Source organism: Tachypleus tridentatus, chromosome 10 (genome assembly GCF_004210375.1).
Source record: "Tachypleus tridentatus isolate NWPU-2018 chromosome 10, ASM421037v1, whole genome shotgun sequence".
NCBI classification, from domain to species: domain Eukaryota; kingdom Metazoa; phylum Arthropoda; class Merostomata; order Xiphosura; family Limulidae; genus Tachypleus; species Tachypleus tridentatus.
The window spans coordinates 42,883,064-42,909,821 of record NC_134834.1 but is presented as its reverse complement, the minus strand read 5'-3'; the positions used below and the strand labels follow the sequence as shown (position 1 = coordinate 42,909,821).

The window sequence follows — 26,758 nt, the reverse complement described above, 5'->3', positions numbered from 1 at the left end:
TACTCATCTGATCCAAACTTAACTGTGGGTCTGTGGTTTATAGTTCTTCCAAATCCTCAGCACTGAAAATGTTGGATCCTATCCATTGCATTGGAGCTTTTCGTACTTCTCTCTGCAAAGTCTGTATGTGGAATCTCCTGAACCCCCTCTATATATTTGCCGTTTGCAACTGTTTCTAATGTATGCTTTTAAACTTCGATCCTTACCACAGTATCCTACCTTGAGTTGTGTTTTCCAACCACAAGGGACCACACTTTTTAATAACAGAAAATCTGCCATTGTTCCTTTTAGTCTCCATATCCAGGCACAATTAGAAGAATTGGATTTATTCTTAAATAACATTGCAGTTTCTTCAACCTATTCTGCCATGGGAAATTACTGTCCCCAATTGTAACCTATCTTTGAGTCATCTGAGGAAAGCAGATACACTTGATTGGAAATATTGCTCTTTCTTTGCTGAACATCTTTCATATGATTCATCCATTCCTATATATATACATAGATGTTTCCAAATCAGATGACTTAGTGGGCTCTGCCATGGTTTGTGACAGTTCAATTGTGGCACGCAGACTTCCCCCTATAGTTTCTGTTTTCACTGCCGAATTGTATGCCATCTCTCTTGCCCTAAATCATTTTGAAATAATGCAATATACAAATTGTCCAATATATACAGACTCACTCAGCTGTCTATTGGCCCTGGAATAATACCATGATAGTCATTCTATCTCATCTGTCTCTGTCCAATTCTTTTGGATACCAGGTCATATTGGTATTTGTGGGAATGAACTGGCTGACAGAGAAGTAAAGTCTGTCTGTTCTGGATCTATCATCCCAGTATCCATTCCATACATGGATTGTGGTCCAATTATCAAATCCAGAATGTACACCAGATAGCAGACAACCTGGAATGAGCAACACAATAACAAGCTTCTTCAAATCAAACCTTCTCTAGGTCTTTGGTCCTCTTGCTTCTGTAAGGATTGAAGAGAAGAGGTTGTTTTGGCAAGGCTACACATTGGTCACAGTTTTTTAACCTACCACTTCTTTTTATCTGGTACTGTTGCACCAGTGTATGGTCTATGTGGCACTCAGATCACAATTATCCACATTTTATTATCATGCCGTCGTTACAACCTAGAACGACGACACCATTTTAAAGATACTTGTAAGGCAGGTTTGCCTTTGATTTTGACCCATGTTATAGGTGAAACTGCCCATCTCACTCATGTTTTTACATTTTTAAGAGCCATTGGTCTTTTACACTTAATTTAAGGATTTTTATCAGACTATATAGTGTTTTAGCATGATTTCTTTTACACATTTTAATGTTTTAACACACTTTCTTCTACACATTTCCATTTTTATTTTGACTTGAACCTGGGACTGGAAAGGCCAACTTCAGGTGACTGACTGCAAATTTGATCTTGATGCTTCAGTCTTTCTGGCATGTCTTAATTTTACACATTTTAGTTTTTATTTTTCTTTTGAACTGAACCCAGGACTGGAAAGGCCAACTTCAAATGACTGATAGCAAGGGTGTACTTCTTGCTTCAGTCGTTCCTGGCAGTTCCTAATTTTACGTATTTTACTTTTTACCTTAATTGCCCTATACCTCTACTGTACCACATCTTGTCTGGCACAGATAGCCCTGTAGCCTTGTGCCAATAAACATCGAATACCTACCCACCTACCCAGGTTTCATTTGGGTGGCATCTCTCTTGAAGATTGTATTTAATTATTTCTTGCTACCACTCATTTCTAAGCTTTCTCTCCTTTGGTGTCCTGTTGCCCATTCTTCCACCTCAGCCATTAATACTTTCTGTCAGCACTGGTCTCAGCTTTTTGTATATGCATATCTACATCTACCTCTTTGTCTTTTAACTTCAGGTCCTGGTTTTGATTTGTGACACTTCTTGTTGTGTTCTCTTGGTAGTGCCTCTCTTCTTTGCTGCCTTTCTACATGTTCATTTCTTCTCCTTCCACCCATACTTGTCTCTCTTACTTCAATTTGGCCATACAACACACTAATGCTTTTCCAACCAGTTGAGAGAGAATGGCCTGTTAAGCAATTTTATATTCTGTCTATTTTTATAACACTATGCATATAGTACTACGCATAAGATTTTTACTATACATTTTCTTCTACCATCTTCTATTAGGTGAAAAAAATTCCTTACATGAAATGATTGAGGGCTTCCATTCCACTAAGTGATGCAAAACTAGGTTTCCCAACATAGGTGGCATGTTTCATGGATTTCTATTTTTGACACTATTATTTCAGAAAGGAACTCATCTTTTTAATAATCTTTATTTACAGAGATCTTTCCACTGTCTTATCAATTTGCAGTTCTAGTTCTCATAGCTTTGTGGAGAGCAGCAGTTCTGAAATTAATATTTATCTTTACCTAACTTTGTATTTCATATAGAAACCTCCCATTCTTCCTTTTCACTTTTCTTGTAATTCTGTTGTCTAATCAAAAATGAACCCTTGTTATAATGCTAGTGCATGGATGATTTATCACCTTCCTATTGGTGGAGAACTATACTGTAACAGCTCTAGTTTAGTGGAGTGGTGAGTATCTATCTTAAATACACTTTCAGATAAAGATGGTAACACTGCTCACACTGGTTTGTCACATATGCACAGTCTCTTTGAACTTTTTATCAAGAGTTTGTGCAGATAGTTGGTATTGTATTAACTAAATATTATTAGAACATAAATGAACTGTCGCTTTAACAGAAAAATGCATGAAAGGGTTTTCTGTAATGTATTTAAATCACACTTTATACTGTAAAACTATTATTTGAATTAGAATTGTTTGTTAATGTTGTGAAGTTTCAAGTATTTCTGCACTATAGTAGTTTTTCTTTATTATGATAATAAAAGTTTAATTAGAAATTTGACTTCATATATTTGTAATTTATTTTCTACTCTTTTTATTCCAAGATATATTAGTACTTTGTTAACAATATTAACAATAACATACATCTTATTTACTATTTTTCTTTACTTGTACAGTGGAAGTGTTGGTAATATTTTTTATTGATCGGCTGAAGGATCATCATTCAGTTGTTCCTCATGTATTGTATGGCTTACTTGCTTTGGTAAGTGGTACGCATGTGGTTGATTTAAAAAAATATTTCATGATAATACTTGATATAGTATTTGTAAAATTAAAAAAAATTTGATTATAATTGGCATCTTTCTTGATGATATGGCATGCTGATGGAAGATATTTGTTAACGTTTTTCTAGTGAATGTTTTTATACACTTGTATGAGTTATCAAACTAGGGTAATATTATAGTATTCCAAATGAATAACAGATTATCTTATTTGTATATTTAACTATTATGATTTTTGAAGTCGTCATTTGTTTTTTGTATCAGTGTTACAATCTTTATGAAATTTTACACTCAGATGATTAAAAACAGTTTCTTGATGTCATATTTCAACTTTTTAATTTTAAAAGGAAGACATCTAAAACTGTTATATGTGAACCGTTTTGCAAAAAATGTTGTAATATTGAATTAATGTTCTTCACTTTTATGATGTACAAAATTTTGTTTAATGTATACATTTCAGGATTGAACATAATGTTTGAGGTTTGATGGTAATCAATGTCTGTGAATTTTAAACTTTACAGTTGTTATACGAGTCATTACTATAGTAACTTATATGCACAATATACCTAAGATTCTGGTGTTAGTAGTAAAAGATTAGTATTAGTATAACTAAAGAAAGGTTCCCATGTAATGAATCGGTTTGTAAAGCTTGTTTTCACAAAGTTAATGATATGATACAGAAGATCACAATACAGAATGGAAAGAAACAAGTGGTTATAGGTAATCAGTTAAAGAATGGTTTGTCTTTGCAGACACAGTGGTTAAATGTATTATGGAATATACAGGGTGTGCGGAAAGTCACTGTGCACCTATATATTTATTAACAGACAAAACTGCTCAGTGACTTTCCAAACACCATGTAGTTTTGTTTAGAAGAAATAAATGTTTAACCTTTTGAGGGCTCAGTTTTTAATGTATCTGTTTTAAAACAATTTTGATGAGCTAAAGTTGAACACTCAGTCATTTTTAATAGTAAGTGAAGAAATAATTGGATAGACATTTAAATTTCACAACAAATATCTGTGGTACTGCAAGATACTGATGTTTTTTTCCTTCACAAAACTAACAAACAAAATCTATCCTCATTAAGCAGTAAAATAATATAGGTTTAACCTGTTCAGTGCCATAGACGAGATAACTCGTCCAAGCTGATCGGTAACACAGTGCCACAGATGAGTTATTGTTTCATGTTTTGTACATATTTCTTCATTTTGTGTACTACTATAAGTGTGGCTTAGAGAAAAAATAGTATTTGTTACTTATTTCCTTAGTTTTAAAAATTACTCAATTTTGCTGAAAAAAACCTGGCATAGGAGCTGCCGTAGCACCTGAAATACTTGGCAGTCAACAGGTTAAGATGAATATTTTACATGTATATTTTTTATCTTTTATTTTAAATTTTGAGCCAAGCACAGACATGTTTAGTATGCCAGACTGTGTATCAAAGTTTCTGTTGTTTGACAGGAAGAAAAATGGCTTTTTTTACTTCAAGGACTGTGTGTTCCTTTATAAGAGTGACAGCCAAAGCATGCTGCACATTAGAGTAACTCACAAAGTGGTGGTGTTGACTGCCTATCACATAAATTGGGAAATGGCTAGTGCAAATATTCTTTGAGTGGATTTGTACAAAAATCACTGAACATTTTAAATTTAACTTTAATCCAATCTAGGCTGCAAAGTACCTATCACATATTGAGTTCACACCTGCATATTATTTTAAAAATTGAAGTAAAATAATTCCAAAACATACCTCTGCTGACAATATAGCTATTTCTCAGTTTCCAGGGCTTACACACCATGCCCACTTAAGCATTGAAAATGCTTGCTTCAGTCCTTTATACTCCACTCAAGTACCCTAGACAAATTCTAATTTGCAAAATTCTCCATCAACTTCAATGTGCCCTCTAAGCTGTTGTATCTAAGTACCTCATTCAGATAATATAATTTCTGAATTTCTTGACAAAGAATTTGGCGTGGTGTTGAGATTATTCACTATATACATTTTGACTTAGAACATTTACTTTGGTCAGATTTTCTTCTTCAGTTTTTTTTTTGATTTCCTGACTGGTTTGGTGTTGGGATTTATTGGATAGAGACTCTTTGTTAAAAAGGTTTCCTTTACTGTCTTCTCTTAGGGAATTATTTGACAGAGTCCCATAGATGTTAGAATCACAAATTGATACAGCCCATTTACATTCTTTATCATCTATGGCTTCTAGTATTTCTGATGTTAATTTGGAAGTATTTACCCATTGTGTTTTCCAACTCCCTCTTTCAGTTCTTATAATAGGGTTCTTCAATATTCTCAAGGATCTTTGGCTCAGGCAGACCAATAACAATTGTGTTTGTGGCTATCCAATGAGTGGGAGAGCAATCACAGCATGATTACATCATTTCCTGGATATCTGAAATTCTTTCACCAGAGATCCATGAGTAATCCATGTTCTGGTTGCAGGGTTGGTCATTCACTTTACATTACCTCTACCATTTTCTGCTCAACCTGTTGCCTTTTCACTTCCAACAGTGAATGGACTTTCATTCCCAGGCTGTAAGAGAGTTGTTAACCAAAAGGGCAGTAGCGAGGATCGATCCCATTTTTCTGGGATTTTATTCCTGTTTAGTTGTTGTTCCTAAGAAGACAGGATATTATCATCCAATCATCAATCTGTCTCAACCCAATCAATTTTTAGATCTTCCCCACTTTATGATGGAATCTTTTCTCAACCTATGATGGCACTTTGCAACAGCACTCTAGATGACTTAGTTTGATGTTACCAACGCTTCATATTCATATAATAGAATCTTCCTGGAGGTTTTTCAAGTTTGTACACAAGGGTCAAATGCTGCAGTTCAGGACTGTACCTTTTGGACTTGCATCAACACCTTGTGTCTTCTGTAGAGTTGTTCAAGCCTTTTATTGTTACCTGCATTCCTTGGCACTGTGCATGTGTAATTATCTGGACAGCTGGTGCCTTCTGGCTCCATACCATCAAGTAGCAGAACAACTTTTTCAGATTCTCCTTTCAGAAGCCACAAAAGTGAGCTTCCATATTACACTGGAGAAAGCTATTTTGTAACCAACTATCTTTTCCATCATGCTCAACCAATGCCAATCTATTTTTGAGCCATGCAAAAAGCCATCAGGCTTTTAGTTATGTCTTCAACTGTGTGGATATTTTTCTCTTTTCTTTGGGGGGGGGGGAATCAGATATCCATTGAGCCTCTTATTCCTTTGAAATGAGCACATATGAAGTCCCTTCAGTGGTTAATGTGTGACCAATGAATCACACATTGAGCCTCTTATTCCTTTGAAATGAGCACATATGACGTCCCTTCAGTGGTTAATGTGTGAACAATGAATCATGTATTCCATTCCAATCCTTTGGATCATCCTTTCTCATTACTCAAGAACAACATTGTTAATTATGAATGCTGAGTGGATCAGAACAATACTACTTTTGGGATGTCCAGGCCTCCTCTTCGTCCTAAGAACTATCTATTCAGATATACATTTCTTCAAGGATAGGGAGCTTGTTATCAAGATCAAAAGTTAGTGTTTTAAACCTCCTTGCAGCACACCTGGCAATGGTTCAAAGTCTGTCTCTCTTGAAGAGAAAAAAAGAAAAATTGTCATGATACATTCTGACAATTCCATGTTGGTATCTCCAATTCCTTGTCTAGGAGGAAGACATTCTTGATACCTCTGTTTTTTACTTTGAATCTTCTCTGCTGAGCATATTTCCATCGTATTAGTCTTTTAACATTTTATGTTCCAGGAGTGATGAATTTAATGGTAGGTGGCTTGTCTCAATTGTGGATTCTTCCAACAGAATGGATGCTATTTTACAAGGTTTTTCAGTGGACTTGTTCTCAGTTCATGTTTCCAATGATCGATGCCTTTGGAAATCATTAGAATTTTGAACTGCAATTGTTTTTATCTCTGATAGTTTATATCCCAAGCATTGGGTGTAGATACATTCAGTCAGAACTGGACAGATTCATATCTGTATGCTTTTCCCCCAATTTGGCTGTTGACCCAGGTTTTGACTATATTGGCCAGCTAAACATGGTTTTTGCTTCTTCTGTGTCTATGAAAATGTCCAACTCTACCTTTTCCACATTGGCATTCTCTTTTGGGACAAGCTTTATTAGACATTCTCCACCCAGTTGTTTGGAAACTCATACTTCATGCTCAAAAGTTATGCGATCTTTTGCCTGACATAAGGGTTTAACTTCTAAAGTTTTTCTTTATTTAACTAATTATCTCCATAGGCCAGCCATTGACCATTTATAAACAGAAATGGAATATTTATCATCTGTGGTATATTAAAAGGAATTTAAACCCTCTTCATCCAAAAGTATCTACTGTATCCCATTCTTTGACACTTGGATATTTGAGAATGATCTTTTTTTGTCTACAGTAGCTTTATATAAGGATTATTTATCCACTATTTTTAGGTATTCTAAATATCAGAAGGTTACTGAATCCACATTTCTATCGGGCCTACTAAAATTCTTTTATATTCTTCAGCCCGAATGACCATTTAAGTTAGTGAATTGGGATTTTACAGTTGTTTTACATGTGTTGTATCATCCTCCTTTTGAGCCCCTAGCTTCATGTTGTTTATTTCACTTTTCTATTAAATTGTATATTTTGTTGTTGGTGTTTTGTGGATGTCATAAGTCAAGGTTGTTTGCAGTCCATGTGCATAAGACTCTGTTTCATTCCACATTCATCCTGTTTTATCCCAATAGGTTCTTCCTTCCCAAGACTGGCAGGCAGTGAAGGGAAACGACCCTTCTACCCATCCATTTATCAACTTTATAACTGGTCCAATCCTGATTGTTTGTTGTATCCTGTGAGAGCCCTAAAGTGTTATCTTTCTTAAGATAGAAAAGCAAGCTATCTTACTTTGTTGCACCTGTTTCTTAGTATACTGGACATTATATTGTTCTACTGCAGCTAATGTTTTTCTTATGTAGTATTATTTTTTCTTCATTTACATTTAACATTTTTATAGGCACAGTGTTTCTTGTGGACACTTTGCTAATACAAGCATTTATGTAAACTTCTGCTTTTACTATCTCAATGAGCACAACTAACATTTTATTACACTTAGCCATTTACTTTAGCTTCAACAATGAATCGACTTCTCATAGGTATTCTTTCTTTCAAAAACTCCTTTTGGGATACTCTGTTGTTTATGTTAGTCTTATTTGCTACCTTATTCTTCACCATTGCTTACTTTATTTATTGTTTTCTTACTACTACTTTTGCTAAGCTTAGAGCTTTTCTGTTTATTCTTATTCACTGCATTTCCTTTGAAACATTTGTTGCTTTCACCTCTTCAACCTTGTCAAGCGTCACTACACTTTAGGAGATCAGTGCCTTTGTATTTAGAGAGTTGATCCTTAGCCCTACTAATACTAGTGTTGGGTAACGATGATTAGCTTTATTCAGTGGGAAGGTATCATTTGTCTTGATTGTTGCACGAGTCTGAACACACAAGTCATACAAAGCTTAAGATCTCCATTTATGTGCATAGCTTAACAGAAGTAAGAGATATTTCAGTTTCATAAGCTCTTACAAAATCTTGCTCTGTGATACCATCTGTTTGAAAACATAAAATGAGTGTTCTATCAGTACCTCTCCTATTTTCATCTTCATGCTATATTTACCTAGTGTTTTGACAGAATGTTGTGTTACAGACATTATAGAATACTTTTAGAAACTTCTTTCCAAACATTTTTTCAACAATGTTGGATTTCTGTTCTGCACTTAATTGTGAATAATGAGTACCCATGTCAACTAACAACCAGTGTTTTATACCTTCTATTTCCATGTGAATAATGAGTACCCATGTCAACTAACAACCAGTGTTTTATACCTTCTATTTCCATGTGAATAATGAGTACCCATGTCAAATAACAACCAGTGTTTTATACCTTCTATTTCCATGTGAATAATGAGTACCCATGTCAACTAACAACCAGTGTTTTATACCTTCTATTTCCATGTGAATAATGAGTACCCATGTCAACTAACAACCAGTGTATTATACCTTCTATTTCCATGTGAATAATGAGTACCCATGTGAACTAACAACCAGTGTATTATACCTTCTATTTCCATGTGAATAATGAGTACCCATGTGAACTAACAACCAGTGTATTATACCTTCTATTTCCATGTGAATAATGAGTACCCATGTCAACTAACAACCAGTGTATTATACCTTCTATTTCCATGTGAATAATGAGTACCCATGTCAACTAACAACCAGTGTATTATACCTTCTATTTCCATGTGAATAATGAGTACCCATGTCAACTAACAACCAGTGTATTATACCTTCTATTTCCATGTGAATAATGAGTACCCATGTCAACTAACAACCAGTGTATTATACCTTCTATTTCCATGTGAATAATGAGTACCCATGTCAACTAACAACCAGTGTATTATACCTTCTATTTCCATGTGAATAATGAGTACCCATGTCAACTAACAACCAGTGTATTATACCTTCTATTTCCATGTGAATAATGAGTACCCATGTCAACTAACAACCAGTGTATTATACCTTCTATTTCCATGTGAATAATGAGTACCCATGTCAACTAACAACCAGTGTATTATACCTTCTATTTCCATGTGAATAATGAGTACCCATGTCAACTAACAACCAGTGTATTATACCTTCTATTTCCATGTGAATAATGAGTACCCATGTCAACTAACAACCAGTGTATTATACCTTCTATTTCCATGTGAATAATGAGTACCCATGTCAACTAACAACCAGTGTATTATACCTTCTATTTCCATGTGAATAATGAGTACCCATGTCAACTAACAACCAGTGTATTATACCTTCTATTTCCATGTGAATAATGAGTACCCATGTCAACTAACAACCAGTGTATTATACCTTCTATTTCCATGTGAATAATGAGTACCCATGTCAACCAACAACCAGTGTATTATACCTTCTATTTCCATGTGAATAATGAGTACCCATGTCAACTAACAACCAGTGTATTATACCTTCTATTTCCATGTGAATAATGAGTACCCATGTCAACTAACAACCAGTGTATTATACCTTCTATTTCCATGTGAATAATGAGTACCCATGTCAACTAACAACCAGTGTATTATACCTTCTATTTCCACTACAACTACTGACGATATTTCAGTTACACTATGGACACTCAATCTCTTATTCCAAATTGCCAGAACTGCCTCTGCTTTCCCTTTTTAATCCTGATAGGTATTGTGTTTTTTGATTTTAAAGCAAATTTAGAACTACTGTTATTTCTAGGAAACTTTCCTCTGTAAGCTCCAGCCTTTCAGCTTTCCTGTTTCCTGCCTTCTGCGAGTGATGTTATCTCAAACTATGTGACCTTTAATACCATAAAACATGCTATTTGCTCATTCTTTTTTAGATTTTGGAAACATTTCTTTGCTATGGTTAAAACACTGGAAGCCATCAGGCTAATTTTGGCATTCTGTTTTTTTTAGGTCTATTACATTTACGGCAGAGTGCCTATGTCTGTATATCTGTTTATCTCATACCTCAATCAAATCAAGCAATGTTACTTGGGGTGTATTTGCCTCATTTACATGGCTTTGGGCTGCATTACTCAACAATCCTTGTTTATAATCAGATTTTGAAGTGTCCTGTATGCATGTAAGCTCTGTGCAATCTATTCCCTAACTCTTGTAACCTGTGTCCAAATATTCAGACATAGTCCTCTCCTTGCTGCATTAAGTTACATATTTCTGTCAAAATCACCATTATTTTTCATTCTTCTGCTAATTTGTATAATAAATACTGAAAATATGTTGTTTCATACAGGTCACTGTGAGTCTAATATACCATTTTGCTTCTCCTTCCATTCTTACTCTTAAAGTGTCTGCCTTTTAAGCATTGGCCCAACCTAATATTCTAACAGCTTCATTTAAAGCCTTAATAAAGCTCTTGACATCTTCATTGAATCTACTATGATAGAAAGGTATAGAGCTCATTAAGTGTATAGCACTGTATGGACTTGCTTGTGCAGGTTGCTCTGCCATAACATCATAATTAGTATTAACTCTTCTGTTGACTCTAGGGCATGTACCACCCTCTTCTGTAGTTGTGCCTACACTAGCAGTAGCCATATTTATTTATAACTTATTTGCTTGCACTATTGTTTAAACTGACATACTTACTTCTACTCTTTTTTTTACTCTAACCAGTATGTTGTTAGTTACTCCAAATCACTTTCAGATTGCACCAGTTGTAATTGGTAGACCCTTGGGCTAGCCGTTGGAGCTTTGACTTTATTGTCAATTGCCCCAAATTTATTTCATTGTGTAATGTAGTGGCAAATGGAGCTCACCAGTCACAAATTTGAAGTAATTTATGGTTAGACTAAAGAAAACGATTCTGAGACTGAGATTCCATAAGTGCATCAATTTTATTTAAGTTCTCATGTATAGCATACATTTTTCTTCAACAATCAGTCAGTTCTTTAACCATATCACAATAAGTCGCAGGGCAAAGGCCATGTCATCTTATTTTGTTGACTTGCATTCAAAATTTTATTAAACTACTATTTTATTAATTTATGTCAGTAAGTTTCATATCAAATTGTGAATTGTAATTGAAAATTTAGTATTATACATTAATTAATTTCCAAATTTAATAGTAAATATTAGAAGAACACCACTAAGTATCATTTTTTGCAAGTCATGGTATGTTGAATGCAGCACTAGTTCAAATTAGATGTTTGTGATGTCAAAATAATAAGTCTATAGTCTTGTATGAATTAGGAACACAGTTACCAATATTGACAATATAGAATATAAAATAAGAACCTCATAGATTTTTACTTTGCTAAGATGTGGCTTATGTACTGAATCAACCACAATGGGACTCATTTGCCTCTTTCTGTTTTTGGTAATGGTCCCTTATATACACTTACTTTAGTATATGACATGTAAATAACCAATATGCAGTTTAGAATGTCCACCTAGTGGTTTTCTCAGCCACCGTAATCTGTTAGAACGCTTCCTTATTGTTTCAAACCAAGATTTAAAAGAGCTTGGTTGGTCTTTAGTCTGCTTGAAATTTCATATTTGATTTAAACCTAAATACAGCTTAGTTACCATGATTAATAAATTACATTGGAATTCTGTGATATTAATATAGTAATTTATCATATTTTCAGTGATTCAATTGTGTATATTGAAGCTAAACAAATTTCATATCTTCCATGTGTGAAATTTTAAAAGGCTTAGCAACCCACATCAAGCAGCAACCAAGTTCAAAGGCTATGGTACAAGAGATGATTGTTTGCCTTACTTCTTTATTTACTATTCTATATTAAAAAACAACATAAGTTTAGTAACTTATTTCTAAATAGTAATAATCTGTACATATGTATAATGTACAATAATCAAAATGGAACTGTATATTACAAAATATTACTAGCCCACTAAAACACAGCCCAAAATAGGGTCAGATTTATATTACTGGCTACAGTAACATGAATGTATATGTGCTTCAACAACATGAGATCTTTAATGTTAGCTAGGCAGGACTAGAAGGTCAGTGCTACAAAAATGATAAATATGTGTAAATGGATAATGCTATAAGATTTAAGATTTTAGTAAAAACATTTATGTACTTGAGTAGTCATTTGTAGTCATTCTTGAACAAAAAATACATAATTTATATTTATTTCCTAATTTTTATGGTGGTTATGAGTTCAGCCAAATTTATAGACTCCACAAAATTAGGTTAGAGAAAATAACAGACAAAATATATAGTGTTACTTAAATTAAATTTAGGACATTTTAGAAATTGAACAACTAATATTTGGGACAAAGAATATGTTTTTAATCATAACATCAAAATCGCTTTGCACTTGTAATGAAGCAGACTAGATATTTTCACAAACAAATCTTCAGTAAAAAAAACACTTCATTGTAAAACCTGACTCTTTGTTTATAAATCACTTCTAATCTTTACTAAAAAGCTGCTAAATTTTGTGAAGATATACACACACTGCATCAAATGTTATAACATAAATACTTAATGTGTGCAAATGTGTGTACAAACTTTTATATACTCTACCAAGCTCATTGCTAAAGGGTTAATAATTAAATTTTCAAATTAATTGTTGCTGACAATGTTTTCCTAATTTACACAGAATATACTGCAATATCTTACAAATATTATCTTGTGTTATTAATTCACTTTACTACTTTATCTTTAATTACATTGGTTGAACAAGAGGAATAGCAATCTTACTTGCATCAAAGTTGAGAAAGTGTTCTGTTGTAAATTATATTCCTTCACCATTGTTGAACTATTGGATTGCCCTGGAGGAGGATTGCTGCAACTACTTGTTGTATATATCAATTTGTTATTACTATCTAGCACCAGACAGGAGTTTTTATATCATAGTTTCCTCGTATTATTAAGAGTTTCCAAGTAGCGTACTTGACTACCCATAAATAGTCCTGTCAGTTCATTGGTTAATTTCTGCAACTCATCAGACTTCCCAGAACAAAAACCAAAACTCTCAAGTAATTGCTTACTTTGAGGGTGAGTGAATCACTTACTTTCTTACTTATAGTACTACTTCAGTTTGTAGTAATGAATCTCACATCAAAGTACCAATTTTAGATGCTGTTATATACTTTTAAGTAGCCTTTTCTTTACTACTACTAGATCAGCATCATTAACTTGTTATCAAACTTGTGACTAGAATTTTCTCTCAATATCTTTACAGAGGTTCTAGGTGTGTTTTTTTAATAACTCTTTAACTTATAATTCTCAATACTAACTAACTAGCTGACTATGCTTCCCCTATGGCTTGACATAATTTTTCAATACAGACGTTTTTTTTATGCCATTTCTGTATGTGTACATACCACACCAAGAAACTTAGTTTTATAAAACTTTAAAAATACCAGTTGCTTCACTACCATCTTCTGGATACCAATTCTTGGTAGATCTTGTGTGGAGTTGGAAGTGTGTGCAAATGGAGATGGATTTTGGTGTGGAAACTCATATTCCCTACCAATTCATACTTTGAGGTTAGTAAACTGCAGCTCTGATGTACCATTCCAGATACTGCCTGGCCACTTGACACCCAGGAGCACCATTTGTTGATAATACACGATCTGAGATTTTTAGGTTTTTCCACCTTTTATGTTTATAACACTGTCATAAAATAGCGAAAGGTATATCTGGAATAGATGTGGTGTAGTCTCTCACTGAGGTTTGATTTTTCCTTTTTGATTCTACACCTCCTGGTCTCTCTTTGGGTGTTTCCTAAAGGGGGACCATTTTTTATTATCAGCCCTCCATCAATTCATTGTGGGATTCTAGCTATTTTGTGTGTGGAGGTGAGGTATTGTTTTGGAAATTACCAATTTCCTACATTGAAAATGTATTTCCAATAGATGTTACTCACTTTCACATTTTCCACCTAGCCCCTCTACTTCCAGTGATACATGGAGTAGGTCATCTGACCAATTTTGAAGCAATTAACAAGTGTAGAGGTGTGGTTGGCATTGGTTGTGAGTGGTGTCATGCTCTTATTTGTGGAGAACTTCTGCATGATCATTTGCATTGGATATATAGAAATGAGAGTTAGAACAATAGTTGCATACAATAAAAATTTTCCACAGTGGTGCAAGTTGAGAAAAGCTATTCTGTAAGAGGAAGTAAGTATTTATAAGAGATTTTCAGGGTACAGTTACAACAGGAAGTGTTCGTACCCCTGCATCCAGAGTAGTTTTTTGCTCATAACTTAAAAAGTATCAAGATTAGGCTAATAGACTTATAGTATATTATAAACAATATACTAACACACATCTACATAAATGTTTATGTAAATTAAACAACAAATAAACTGTTTATAAACAAATAACCAAAAATAGGCGGAGCAGAAAGTGTTTGTAAATTTCAAAACGTGTGAAAAAACTGATATTCTCATAAAAAATTTTGTTTAGTTTGGTGAATAAACTACATTATACCATTTCAGAACTAGACACTGGGTTCATAATTATTGGAATTTAGTGCTGTCTCCATCATTATCTACTTGGTCATCATGGTGAACAGGAAACAACTGTCCAGTGATTTAAAAAACCAAATTATTGTAAAATATAAGTCTTGTGTGTCTCTTTCCGGGATTGTCACATAACTTAATGTGCTGAAATGTACTGTTCAAAGCATAATTGCCAAGTTTAAGGTTGGATTGGTGTACCCATACCACCCCTCTGTCCTGAGTTTCATCTTTTCACAGATGTTTCAACTTCAAATATGGTGTACATATATTTAAGGTCAGGAATTCCAGAGTATTTGTACAGAAGATGAATTATCCTTCTTTATCTGTTCTATGCAAATGCTTTCTGTATGGATAATGCTCTCTCTCACCAGTCTTTCCACCTTTTCAATGTGGGATTCTATGAGTGAGCAGATGGTATGCTTTGGAAGTTAACATTTTTCTAATTCAAAAATATTTTTCCAATAATGCTTCTTCTGACACTCTTGTGTCCTTCCTCTCTGCTAAGAGCTGGTGTTAGTAACTGGGATGGTGTAAGTCCCAAAAAAAGTGGTTACATTATCTGAGTGATGTACTTGTATACACTACCAGGATAAAGGATGCATTGGTCTAGTTGAAAATTGTCACAAGGCTAAAAATCATCAAGAGCATTTAAGTGGGGAATAAAAGACTGGAACAAGTGAAGATCAAGGAATGGCCAGGTGCCAGAGTAGGTAAGTAATATTGGAAATGCATTTTTAATTTAGGAAAATTAACTTTCATTTGTAAATATTTCTCTTTTTAATGGAAAGCATAAAAATAGTTTGTTTTAGTATTTGTTAATTTAGAGAATTTATCTGAGTCTTTCATTTTCAGTGTTGTTGTTTTTTGTGTTATATTTGTAATTTTTGTACATTAATTTCACTAGAAAATTCTAAAAGTGCACCCTATACATTAATTTACATATTGTGAGCTGAAACTGTTTTTTAATCATGAAATCCAGATTTTGGTGTATTCTAGGTTTAGTACAAATACTTGATTTGAATATAATATCTGTTGCTAAAACTAATTCAGGAAAAGCTAAAAGTCTAAAGTTCATGTGTGACTTCTCTACAGGCCAAAATGGAAAACCTACAAGCAGAACAAGTTGAAAAAATTTTAAGAGGAATATTCAGTGAAGTATATATTCCATCTCTGTTACAAACTGAACGCTTTTGTACTTTTCAGCTTGTATCACATCTAATTCAGAATCGAATTACTGGTATGTATAATGTTTTGGAAGTTCTTCAAAGTATTTTGACATAAAAAAAAGTCTTGTTTTGAATTTGATATAATACCATTTTCTTTTTTTGAATTGACTTACTGATATGTATAATTTTTTGGAAGTTCTTCAAAGTATTTTGACCTTAAATAGTCTTGTTTTGAATTTGATATAATACCATTTTCTTTTTTTGTGACCCTAATGCTTGTCTGTTTTGCTAATCATAATAATTGAATGTCTATTCAAAAGACTAAATGTCATTTTATTATGCACTATGATAAATCTCTGTTCAGAATCTAAACTAGATTATTTCTTATTCTAAATTATGTGTACATTTTATCAACATAGCACACCTGTCATTTAATTATTTTCAGGAACAAATATACTTCTTTTAACACCTTGAATACATCTTTGGGTTATTTAGTGAACTTTTCCTGTTGAAAGGCAATGTGCTATATTTTCTTATTTTAAACACTTTTTATTTGGTACTGTTGTAAGATCTTCAACATATTTTTTGATACTTAAACCAGATTTTAATCTTTAAGTTAAACTTATTAGCTACTGGTGATTAGAACTGGGTGTTACACTCATTTATATACGAACATCGACTAAGTTGGTGTGACATGAAGTAATGAATAAACTGTAATTATGGTTCCACCAATTAATGTAACAAGATAATAAACTAATCAAAATTGGTGTTTCCAGTTATTTCAACTGTTCAGTAGTTGAAATGACTATTTAATCAATTAATGTAATGAAAATAATCAACTAATCGAATTTAGTGTTTTCAGTTGTCAATGTTTTTTACTGTTCAACTGCCTAGTAATTGAAATATTACCATTATAATTTTTTTCATTAATAATGCAAAGAAATCTGCTAAACAAAATTAGGTTTTTCCAGTTATTATTATTATTTTTATTATTGTAGCTATCCAGGCAATTCAAATATTGCCATTATTTTTGTTTGTTATTAAGCACAAAGCTACACTATGGGCTATATGTGTTTTGCCCATTGTGTGTATCAAATCCAATTTATAGCATTATAAATTTTTTAATTAAAATATATAATGTGGATAGTAAATGTGTAAAAATACTTTCTTACTAGTAGTAACAATACAGATGCTATAAAAAATAAGTTTCATCCTCACATGATATTAATTGCAAATTAATGACTTGTTTTTATGATAACTACCAGTGAAATCCAGGCATTGCATTAGATTGAGTAATTTTGTTTTTTAACAGATTTTGTTTTTTGTTTTTTTTTGTACCTTAACAGATACTCATTGCAAATAACAAAAGCTTGTAAAATCAGTCATTTTGTACATAAAATATTGAGGACATAGTAAGCAGGGAGATTAATTGTAGTTTTATTCATTTTTTACATTGTTTTTAGTAACTTACATGTTATTAAAAGTAAAGGCATGTTCCACAAGGAATTTGGTACATAAATAATGTAGAAAAATGAGTTAAAACAATCGATAACATCCATACGTATTTTGTGTGTAGTATACAGTACAATTTTATTTGAAATTCTAAAAATTTACAGTATTTCACGTGTTAAAGTATAAGGTAATTTGTGTCTGTCTTTGATACTAAACATTTACTTACATTATTGTAATGATACAATTTCATCATGTTGAAGATGCATCTTTAAAAAATGTTGGCTGAAGCTCAGCTTTATATGTATATTATTATGTTTTCACATTTAGCCAGTTTATTTTACTTTGCTGCAGACATCTTACAGAAATTGTTTCATTCAGTGTTATCATAAATATAAATATATATATTACATTTTATTTTTAGTATGCATTTTCTGATATTCATTTCAAAATTAGCACTAAAAATAAAACATAGATGTATATATTTTTTTTTTTTATGTTTACTTCAGAAAATCTAGAAGAGTTGTATCTTGGTAATTTAGTAGCTTCTAGACTATAAACACATTGTATTACAAATCATTTGTGTCTGAAAGATTATTCATTTATCATACACTCTGATCTTTTCTCTTTTAATAACATAGAGGTTTTTTTAATCTTTACAGAGCTGCAGCAGATGGGACCAGATTTTGTTCTTGGTTTTGTTCAGATGTTGGATGGAGAGCGAGATCCACGATGCTTGCTTCTAGCTCTTCACATTGTGCCATTGATTGTACAGAATATTAACATAGGTGGGCAATTTTTAGAATATTGCATATATTTTTGTAAAACAAGTTGTAATTGTTACTTTTATTAAATTAGACTTGCACCTAACACTTAAATTTTTGGGGTAATACGATCTGTATTACTAAACTTTCTTTCAAAATTTCTTCTTCTTTATACAACATTTTGATTTACATAAAAGATTGAGTAAGAATAACTCAAATCTCCAAGATGAAAGTATACAGTAAACACAAGTTTTCTAAAGTAAGTAATCTAAAGAACTGTTGAACATTGGAAAAAGTAACCTGTAATTAAGACTCTCAGTTCATTTTCTTATTTGAAATTATTTAAGAACTTAAAGCAAGTTAATACATGTTTTAGGGTGGATTATATTAGTTTTATAGATTATTATTCAAATGGTAAAAGCATTTTCCTGTTGTAAAGGTTGTGTTATAGGAATGTATTGTGTTCTTATGTATATGTATATGTACGTGTGTATGTATAGTGACAATAATCTTTAATCTTTTTTTATACGTGCAGAGCATATGTCTTGAGCATAACAATCATACAGGTTTGAATATGTATGTATTATTTATAATTGGCTATCTTATTATCTGAAAAAATATTTCAAAAATATTGCATGGTGTATGTATAAGGACTTCTAAAACTATTTCTGTTATAAGCATAGTTTTACAATGTATAAACATAATCATTAAAGAGGGCAAAAGCACAGTGATTACAACAGTCCTTGTGAATGTAGACTTCAATATCTTGAAGAAACATAAAGATCAAAGAAAACATAATTTCAGAGCCTAACAGACGTACAAGAGCCTGTAATACTGATCTGTCTGCAGTTGCTAATCAATTAGAATAATACCAAAATAATGGGATGTGGACAGCATAAAAGGAAAAGGAAGCCTTATTTACCTTACTCATAATGCACTATGTCAACCTGGCGTAGAACTTGGTGAAACCAGATAACCTTCATGAGACATTAAAAGTAAATTATATGATTAAAATCATAATTGGAGAGATCCCAGCCAATTGGATGGTAGACCAAACCTCTTTTTCAAGATTCAAAATTAAACCTTATCCAGTATTACAACTAAAAGAGCCCTTTTTTGGACTTGAGTGAATGTGATAACAGATTAGTAGCCAAAAATATGGGGATAAAACCAGCTAGTGATTAGACTTTGGCTACTGACTATAAACGCAATTGATATTGGATCACTAAACTCTAACAGAAAGTACTAATGCTCATTATTTGTTAAAAATATTCTAGGTCCATTTGTAGAGGAAATGTTCGAAGTTGTAGCTTGTTACTTTCCAGTGGACTTCACACCAGTGAGTAGCTTCCTGAGCATTTAACAAATATTTCAATACCACTTCTATTTTATTACATTGAAATACCCAGTTAGTGTGGATAAAAAGCATTTGAAACAGAGATTAGCAAAATGTTGCAAATAATCAAATAAAATGTACATTTGAGTGAAATTAATATCACAACCAAACACAGAGCACACAATAAACAATGTAGATATTTTAACTGGCTCTGACACATGCTTGTGTTCGTATCAGTATGGATTGTGTAAGCATTATTTTGTTTTGAGGATAATACATACATTTTACAGCTTAACACTATATTAAGACACAGTTATTTTTCAAAGTTGAAAAAATATTGGAAATTTTGTTACTTGTAGACATTCTTCAGTTAGATTATTTTTATTTTATTTTCTCACTACCATTGGTACATGAAGATCCAAACATTTCTAATTATACAGAACTATGTTTTCACACAAACAATGAGTTAGTTAAACTTTGCATGTTAGTATGCTCATGGTTATATTGTGTGTAACTTGCAAATAAATATTTCAGTAGGTTTGATACATAAACATATAGAAATTTAGTTGCAAAATAATTTTTAAATAGCTAATGGTTTTAATAAACAACTTAATTGGTCTTATTATGTATTGTGACTGCTGTGGGTATGTTTTATAATATTTGGCATTTTTATAAAGAGAATCATGAAAAACAAGTTAACATTCTCAAAGCTAAGCTGTATTAGAATAAAATTATAAATCTGACAAAATCTTTTATATTACAAAATTAAATTCTATTATATGTAATAGTACTGAAATCTTAAATACTATGGTTGTGCTACTTTAATTAGCTGTTGAGTTTTTATAATAACAAGCAGAAGGTAGTTACAGTGAACTATTTAGGTTGGATAATTATAGGTGGCTACACTGTGAAATAATAAAAGTGAAAAGTTGAAAGACCAAATTTTATTTAAATAAAGAAAATTAAAACAAACTTTTGCTGATCTACATAAATAAGTAGATTGATCTAATTAAACACACAGTCAGCAACAAAATCTGGAAAAATGAAGTAAAACAATGACAAAAAAAATAATCTGCTTGAGACTGCCAAAACTGCATTAGCAAAGCACACTCTGTATCCCAGCAATCAGAAAACAGGAGCTAGAATATGGAAGTATCTCTGTTCCATGCAGTATCTGCAAGAATGTTATCTGTACACAAGGTAAAGTTGGATATACTATTCCATTAAACAGTTATAATTTCTTTGACTGGACGTATTATAAAAAGTAACACCTCACACTGAATTTAACATGTTAACTCAATGACATTGAATACCTTTCTGAAAATACAATTTCATAAAATTATGGTTGTTTATTAATATTTTGTGATATATAACCTAAAAACATAAGAAAAAAAAATTCAAGAGAAAGGCAGCACTAATGATTTTTTTCACCCTAATGTATTCATGAATCTTTCTTTTTTTTTTCAGTTTTATTATAGTTCACTTACTGGTTAAGACATTTTACTTAAAGCAATATGAAAGGAACCAAATATTACCTCAAATAATGTACAGCACTATATTATTTGATGGGATATTTCTGGATTCTTTCCATATTGCTTCAAGTAAAATATTTTAAATAGTAAATGATTATAAAAAACTTTCTAATATAAACATAATAATACTAATTATAATATTAACATTGTAATAAAACTATTTTTTACTATCTCAGTATAATAAAACAAAAAAGGTTGCACAGTAGAAGAAACCTATTGTGTTATGTAGTTTGTGTATTTGTATCTGTTTTATATAATCTTTGCAGCCTTCTGATGATGAACAAGGAATAACTAGAGAAGAGCTGTCTTTAGCTTTAAGAAAATGCTTGGCTTCAACATCTAAGTTTTCACAGTATGCTCTCCCACTGTTTCTTGAGAAATTAGACTCTGATATTCAAAATTCAAAAGTAGAGGCTCTCAACACCCTGGTAAGTACTGAAGTATAAAGCTTATTCATGTAGACTTTTAATATAAGCATAAAAGTATGATCATAGCCAATTGTGAGCTTCAACGTTTATAATGATAGAAAACTAGTTATTGTTTGATATAAAAAAATTAATTAAAAAAAACAGTCAAATATCTTTTCAAAAGCTTATTTCTTTTGGATGTTCAACATTTTGCAGAAGGTATAAGAGTACGAACGAATTAAAAACATAGCCTATTTAATAATTCAGTTACATAAATTATTATAGCTAAAGATACACAATAAATGTCATTTCTTTTTAGCTTATCAGTGTTGCATCCTAGTGTGCAATAATTAGAGTGACATTATTGTCAAATGCAGTTATTTTTGTGAATAACCACATGTATAACATATAAATGTTAGTGATAAACATATCAAATATTGTGTTACATATAAGTAATATATTTATAATCTTCATATTGTGTTGTTTTCGATGTGGATTCCCTTGAAGCTTATTTGGTAAAAGATTTTCTTCAAATTTTCTGTGTGTCCTGAAATCCTACTATTCCATTCTCATTGAGGACATATAATGTCAAACAAATGATGGCCCATATCCAAGAGCCATCTTTACTGTACAGATGACATATTAAACTATCTTTGAACATGCTGAAGGGTCTTCAGTGATGTTGTTTCTCTGTTGCTTTAAGAAATTCAAGTACTTTAATATATTTAACAAGTCTGACTAAAGGCCAATAGAAATATGTTGAAGGCCCTGATCAGTTGTCATAGCAAGTTTTTTTAATAGTCTGATCTATTTAATGCAGGTTGTACTTGTACACGCAAGACATACACCAATAGAGGCAATAAGTGTAAATATTTCCACTCATAATTAAAGATCAATAAAACACTTAAAAAGATTTATTAAACATATAAGAGTTAAACTCAGTTCAGTTATTTAAATTTGTAATGGATTGAATATATTTGTTTCAGTTTAATATATATTTAGAAATGTATGTAACTTAGATTGTTAAATGTGCATTGTGTAAATACTGCTTGTTCTCTAAATTTATAGAAGATTCTTGAGAGTAAGAATCAATAATACATGTTTTACAAAACCACTAGTGTATCTTTGAATGTTGTTGGGCCAACTGAAATTTGCCCAAAGATTATAATAGACATGCCAAGAGACTGTAGAATATTGTTTGGTAACTACAAACAGTATACTATAAGCCTAGGAAACTGTAACTGTGATAAACACTTGTTGATTGGGAAACTACAGATGTTTGATTGGGAATATAGATTTTGAATATTACAACCTATTTAACTTTAGTGAATTAATTTCAGATGTATTTTTATGAGGATATTAGATATCTTAATCAGAGAAAACTCAGCTTGTGAACAATGTGAGGCTAGCGACTACATGAAGTATAACAGGATAAACAGAGAATTTGCTCTCCCTGAACTGGCAATAAAAGATTCAGTGCTTGACCACATAAAAGACTCAGTATTGTTTGGACGTTTGTAAAACTGTTGTATTATAAGTCATTATTTGTAATAACTGCTTTTATAAATGGTATTGTAGCTTGTATATGGAAATATATTTGTGTTAAGAAAGAAGATTGTATGTATCAATCTTGTTGGCAGATATAAATTTGATACATGTTGACATTCAATTAACTTCTAAATTAAAATATACAGCTCTTTGAAATCGTAAGCCATGACATATGTAACATAATAAATTGGGGTTTCATGTCTGAACCAGAGACAAAATTAATTTAAATTAAAATTCAAATCTTCATTCAATTTATATTTATCAGCATGAATAAAATTTTATTGTCTGATTGTTAAGGTTTTGTTTAATCATCCTCCCTCAAACAACTAGAAAAATATAACAAAAGTGAATTGCTCAAAATTTTAGAATTAGAAGTTAAGAAATCAAGGAGAAAAAATGAACTAAAAAAGTGTATTATTGAGATATTAATCTGAGTAAGCATTAGAAGAGTACTCTAGTGTTTCCATTATCCAATCAGCATTGAGTGATAAATGTGTGTTAAAAATCCAGTTAAAACTCAAACAAATTGAGCTTGAGCAAGCTTGTATCACAGCCCATAAAGAGGAAGCCCATATTGAAGTGGAGAGAGAAATGAAACTTAGACCAAGGCAAAATGACAACATTGAACTCAATCAATGTATTAAAGTACCATTGTTTAATGAAAATGACATTGATAAATACTTCGAACATTTTGAGAAAGTTTTTCAAACCGTGAAATGGCCCACCAAAAATGGTCACTATTATTACAGTGTTTTAACTGGTAAAGCATAAGAAGCTTATGCCACTCACTCTTTAAAACATTATACAGATTATGAGAGCTATTTGTAAAGCATACAAAATAATACTGGAGGCTTATCTTCAAAAGTTTCAAGATTATTGCAAGCAAGATAGTCAAACATGTATGGAATTCGCCCATGAGAAAGAGGTTTATTTTGATCGATTGTGTAATATTATGCATATTGGCAATCTTCTTCTTCTTATGCCTCTTGATTCCTTGCGGAACATAGGGCCGCAACAACACCTCCCCAGCTAACGTGGTTCTAGGCGATCCTCTTCAGCTCGGCCCATGTCTTACCGGCTGCCTTCGCCTCTGCATCGTTACTTCTGCACCAAGTTTGTTTTGGTCGACCAACTTTCCACTTTCCTTGTGGATTCCAGTCAAGGGCCTGCCTGGTGACACTAGAAGCAGGCTTGTGCAACGTGTGGCCGATCCATCCCCATTTCCGTTTCTTGATGTCATTCTCGATTGGGGCTTGTCTGGTCCTGTCCCACAGTTGGTCGTTGGAGACAACTTCTGGCCACCTGATATTCAGGATGTTCCTGAGACATCTAATGATAAATGTCTGGAGTTTGTGAGTATTGGTCTGGGTTACCCACCAGGTTTCTGAGCCATAAAGTAGTACCGACTTGACATTGGTATTGAAGATCCGGATCTTGTTGTGGAGTGAGAGGGATGTTGATCTCCAGATGGGCCGCAGAATATTGAAGGTGTGTCGGGCTTTATTTATTTGGCACTTGATGTCCTCATCTGTCCACCCATCTTTGCCGACGACGCTTACTACATAGACAAACTTGTCAACTTCCTTGATGCCTTCTTGGTGTAGTCGCACTGGGTCTTGCTGGCTGTTGTTTACCCTCATGACCTCCATCTTCCCGATGTTGATTTGGAGGCCAGTCTTCTCCGCTTCTTCTGCAACCCGGCTCAGTTTCTCCTGCACATCTTGTTGTTTGTGGGAGAGAAGGCTGATATCATCTGCGAAGTCCGGATCTTCCAGCTGCTTCGTGAAGGTCCACTGTAAACCAGTTCTCCTGCCTGCCACGGCTTGTCGCATTATCCAGTCAACCACCAGCAGGAAGATTGTCGGCGACAGTAGACATCCTTGATGAACGCCAGCTTGCACTGAGAAGGGTTCCGTCAGCTTTCCATCATGGATGACTTGGCAGGTGGCATCTTCATACAATTGTTGGATGATGGTGATGAACTTTGGTGGAAAGCCATAGTGCTGCATCAGTCTCCAGGTAATGTTTCTTTCGACACTATCAAACGCCTTCTGAAAGTCGACGAAGACTAAGTACAGAGGGCTCTGCCATTCCAGGGACTGTTTGATGATGATGCGCAATGTGGCAATGTGGTCTGTGCATGATCTATCTTGCCGGAAAACTGCCTGTTCATCTCGAAGTGTCTTGTACAGTGCCGTCTTCAGTCTCTCTAGGATGATTCTTGCCAGTACTTTCCCTGGTACGGACAGCAGCATGATACCTCTCCAGTTGTTGCAGGATGACAAGTCCCCATTCTTTGTCAGCTTCACAAGATGGCCTTTCTTCCAGTCTTTTGGGACTCTTGCTTGCTCCCAGATCTTGTGTAGGAGTGGGTGCAGCATGTCAGTTGAAGTCTGGATGTCAGCCTTCAGCGCTTCAGGTGGTATACCATCGGGGCCTGCTGCTTTGCCTGACTTGAGAGACTTGATGGCCTTGGTGATCTCATTCTTGGTAGGGGGGCCGGTGTTGATATCGAGGAGTTCAGTAGGTAGTGGGATATCCGGTGGAATAGACGGTGCTGGTCTGTTGAGTGTTTCCTTAAAGCGTTCCGCCCATCTTGCTCTTCCCCTGTGATGGTACAGCCATTCTGGTCTTTAATGGGGCAGCTGGGTTTGCTGTTTTTCCCAGAGAGGGTCCTTGTAATCTCATACAACCTCTTCATGTTTCTTTGGCCCGCTGCAGTCTCTGCTTCTTGGGTCAGATTCTCAATAAAGTTTCTCTTGTCTTTTCTTGCACTTCTCTTCACTTCCCAATTCTTTTCCCAGTAGCGTGTTTGCAATTCCTGCTTTTCTTCTTGGTCTTGAGTCTGGTTGATCTGGTCTTTTAGTTCTCTTCTCTCGGTGATCAGTGTCCATGTTTCTGTTGTCAACCACTCTTTGTATTTCCTTGTTTTCTTCCCCAGGACTGTTTGGCATGTTGTCTTCCAGGTGTCGTGCAGGCTGTGCCACTGTTCTTCTATTGTTTCTTCTGGCAGCTGGGAAAGCAGGCTGAACCTGTTCCTTAATTCCAGCTTGAATTCTTCTGTTTTCCCCCTCTCTTTCAGGCTGTGCATGTTGAACTTGTGTGATGGTCTTCCTGCCCAGTCTTTGTGGACTCTCAGCTTGGTCTTGAGGACAGCAACAAGGAGGTGGTGGTCTGATGCTGCATCTGCTCCCCGCTTTACCCTGACGTCTTGCTGGTTCCTTCTCCACTTTCGGCCGATGGTAATGTGGTTGATCTGATTCTCAGTCTTACCATCAGGGGAAGTCCAGGTGGTCTTGTGGTTGGTCTTATGGGGAAAGATGGTGCTTTCAATGACCAGGTCATTGAAGGTGCAGAACT

At 33.5% G+C, this 26,758-nt stretch overlaps 1 protein-coding gene across 8 annotated transcripts in view; it reads left to right on the top strand.

The window, feature by feature from the left end:
• Positions 1-26,758, top strand: part of Mms19 (MMS19 nucleotide excision repair protein) — a 105,672-nt gene that overhangs the window by 33,240 nt on the left and 45,674 nt on the right. For 4 of the 8 annotated variants that reach the window (XR_013015698.1, XM_076461040.1, XM_076461042.1 and 1 more), the window contains exons 4-8: positions 3,020-3,105; positions 16,289-16,433; positions 18,474-18,599; positions 19,853-19,914; positions 21,710-21,871. Coding sequence is in view for 7 of the 8 variants with exons in the window: in XM_076461040.1 (XP_076317155.1) it covers positions 3,020-3,105; positions 16,289-16,433; positions 18,474-18,599; positions 19,853-19,914; positions 21,710-21,871 (581 nt within the window). In the remaining variant the exon portion in view is untranslated. Of the gene's footprint in view, positions 1-3,019; positions 3,106-15,785; positions 15,907-16,288; positions 16,434-18,473; positions 18,600-19,852; positions 19,915-21,709; positions 21,872-26,758 lie in introns of those variants that run through there. The other 4 variants (XM_076461041.1, XM_076461044.1, XM_076461045.1 and 1 more) reach the window with 4 other exon arrangements.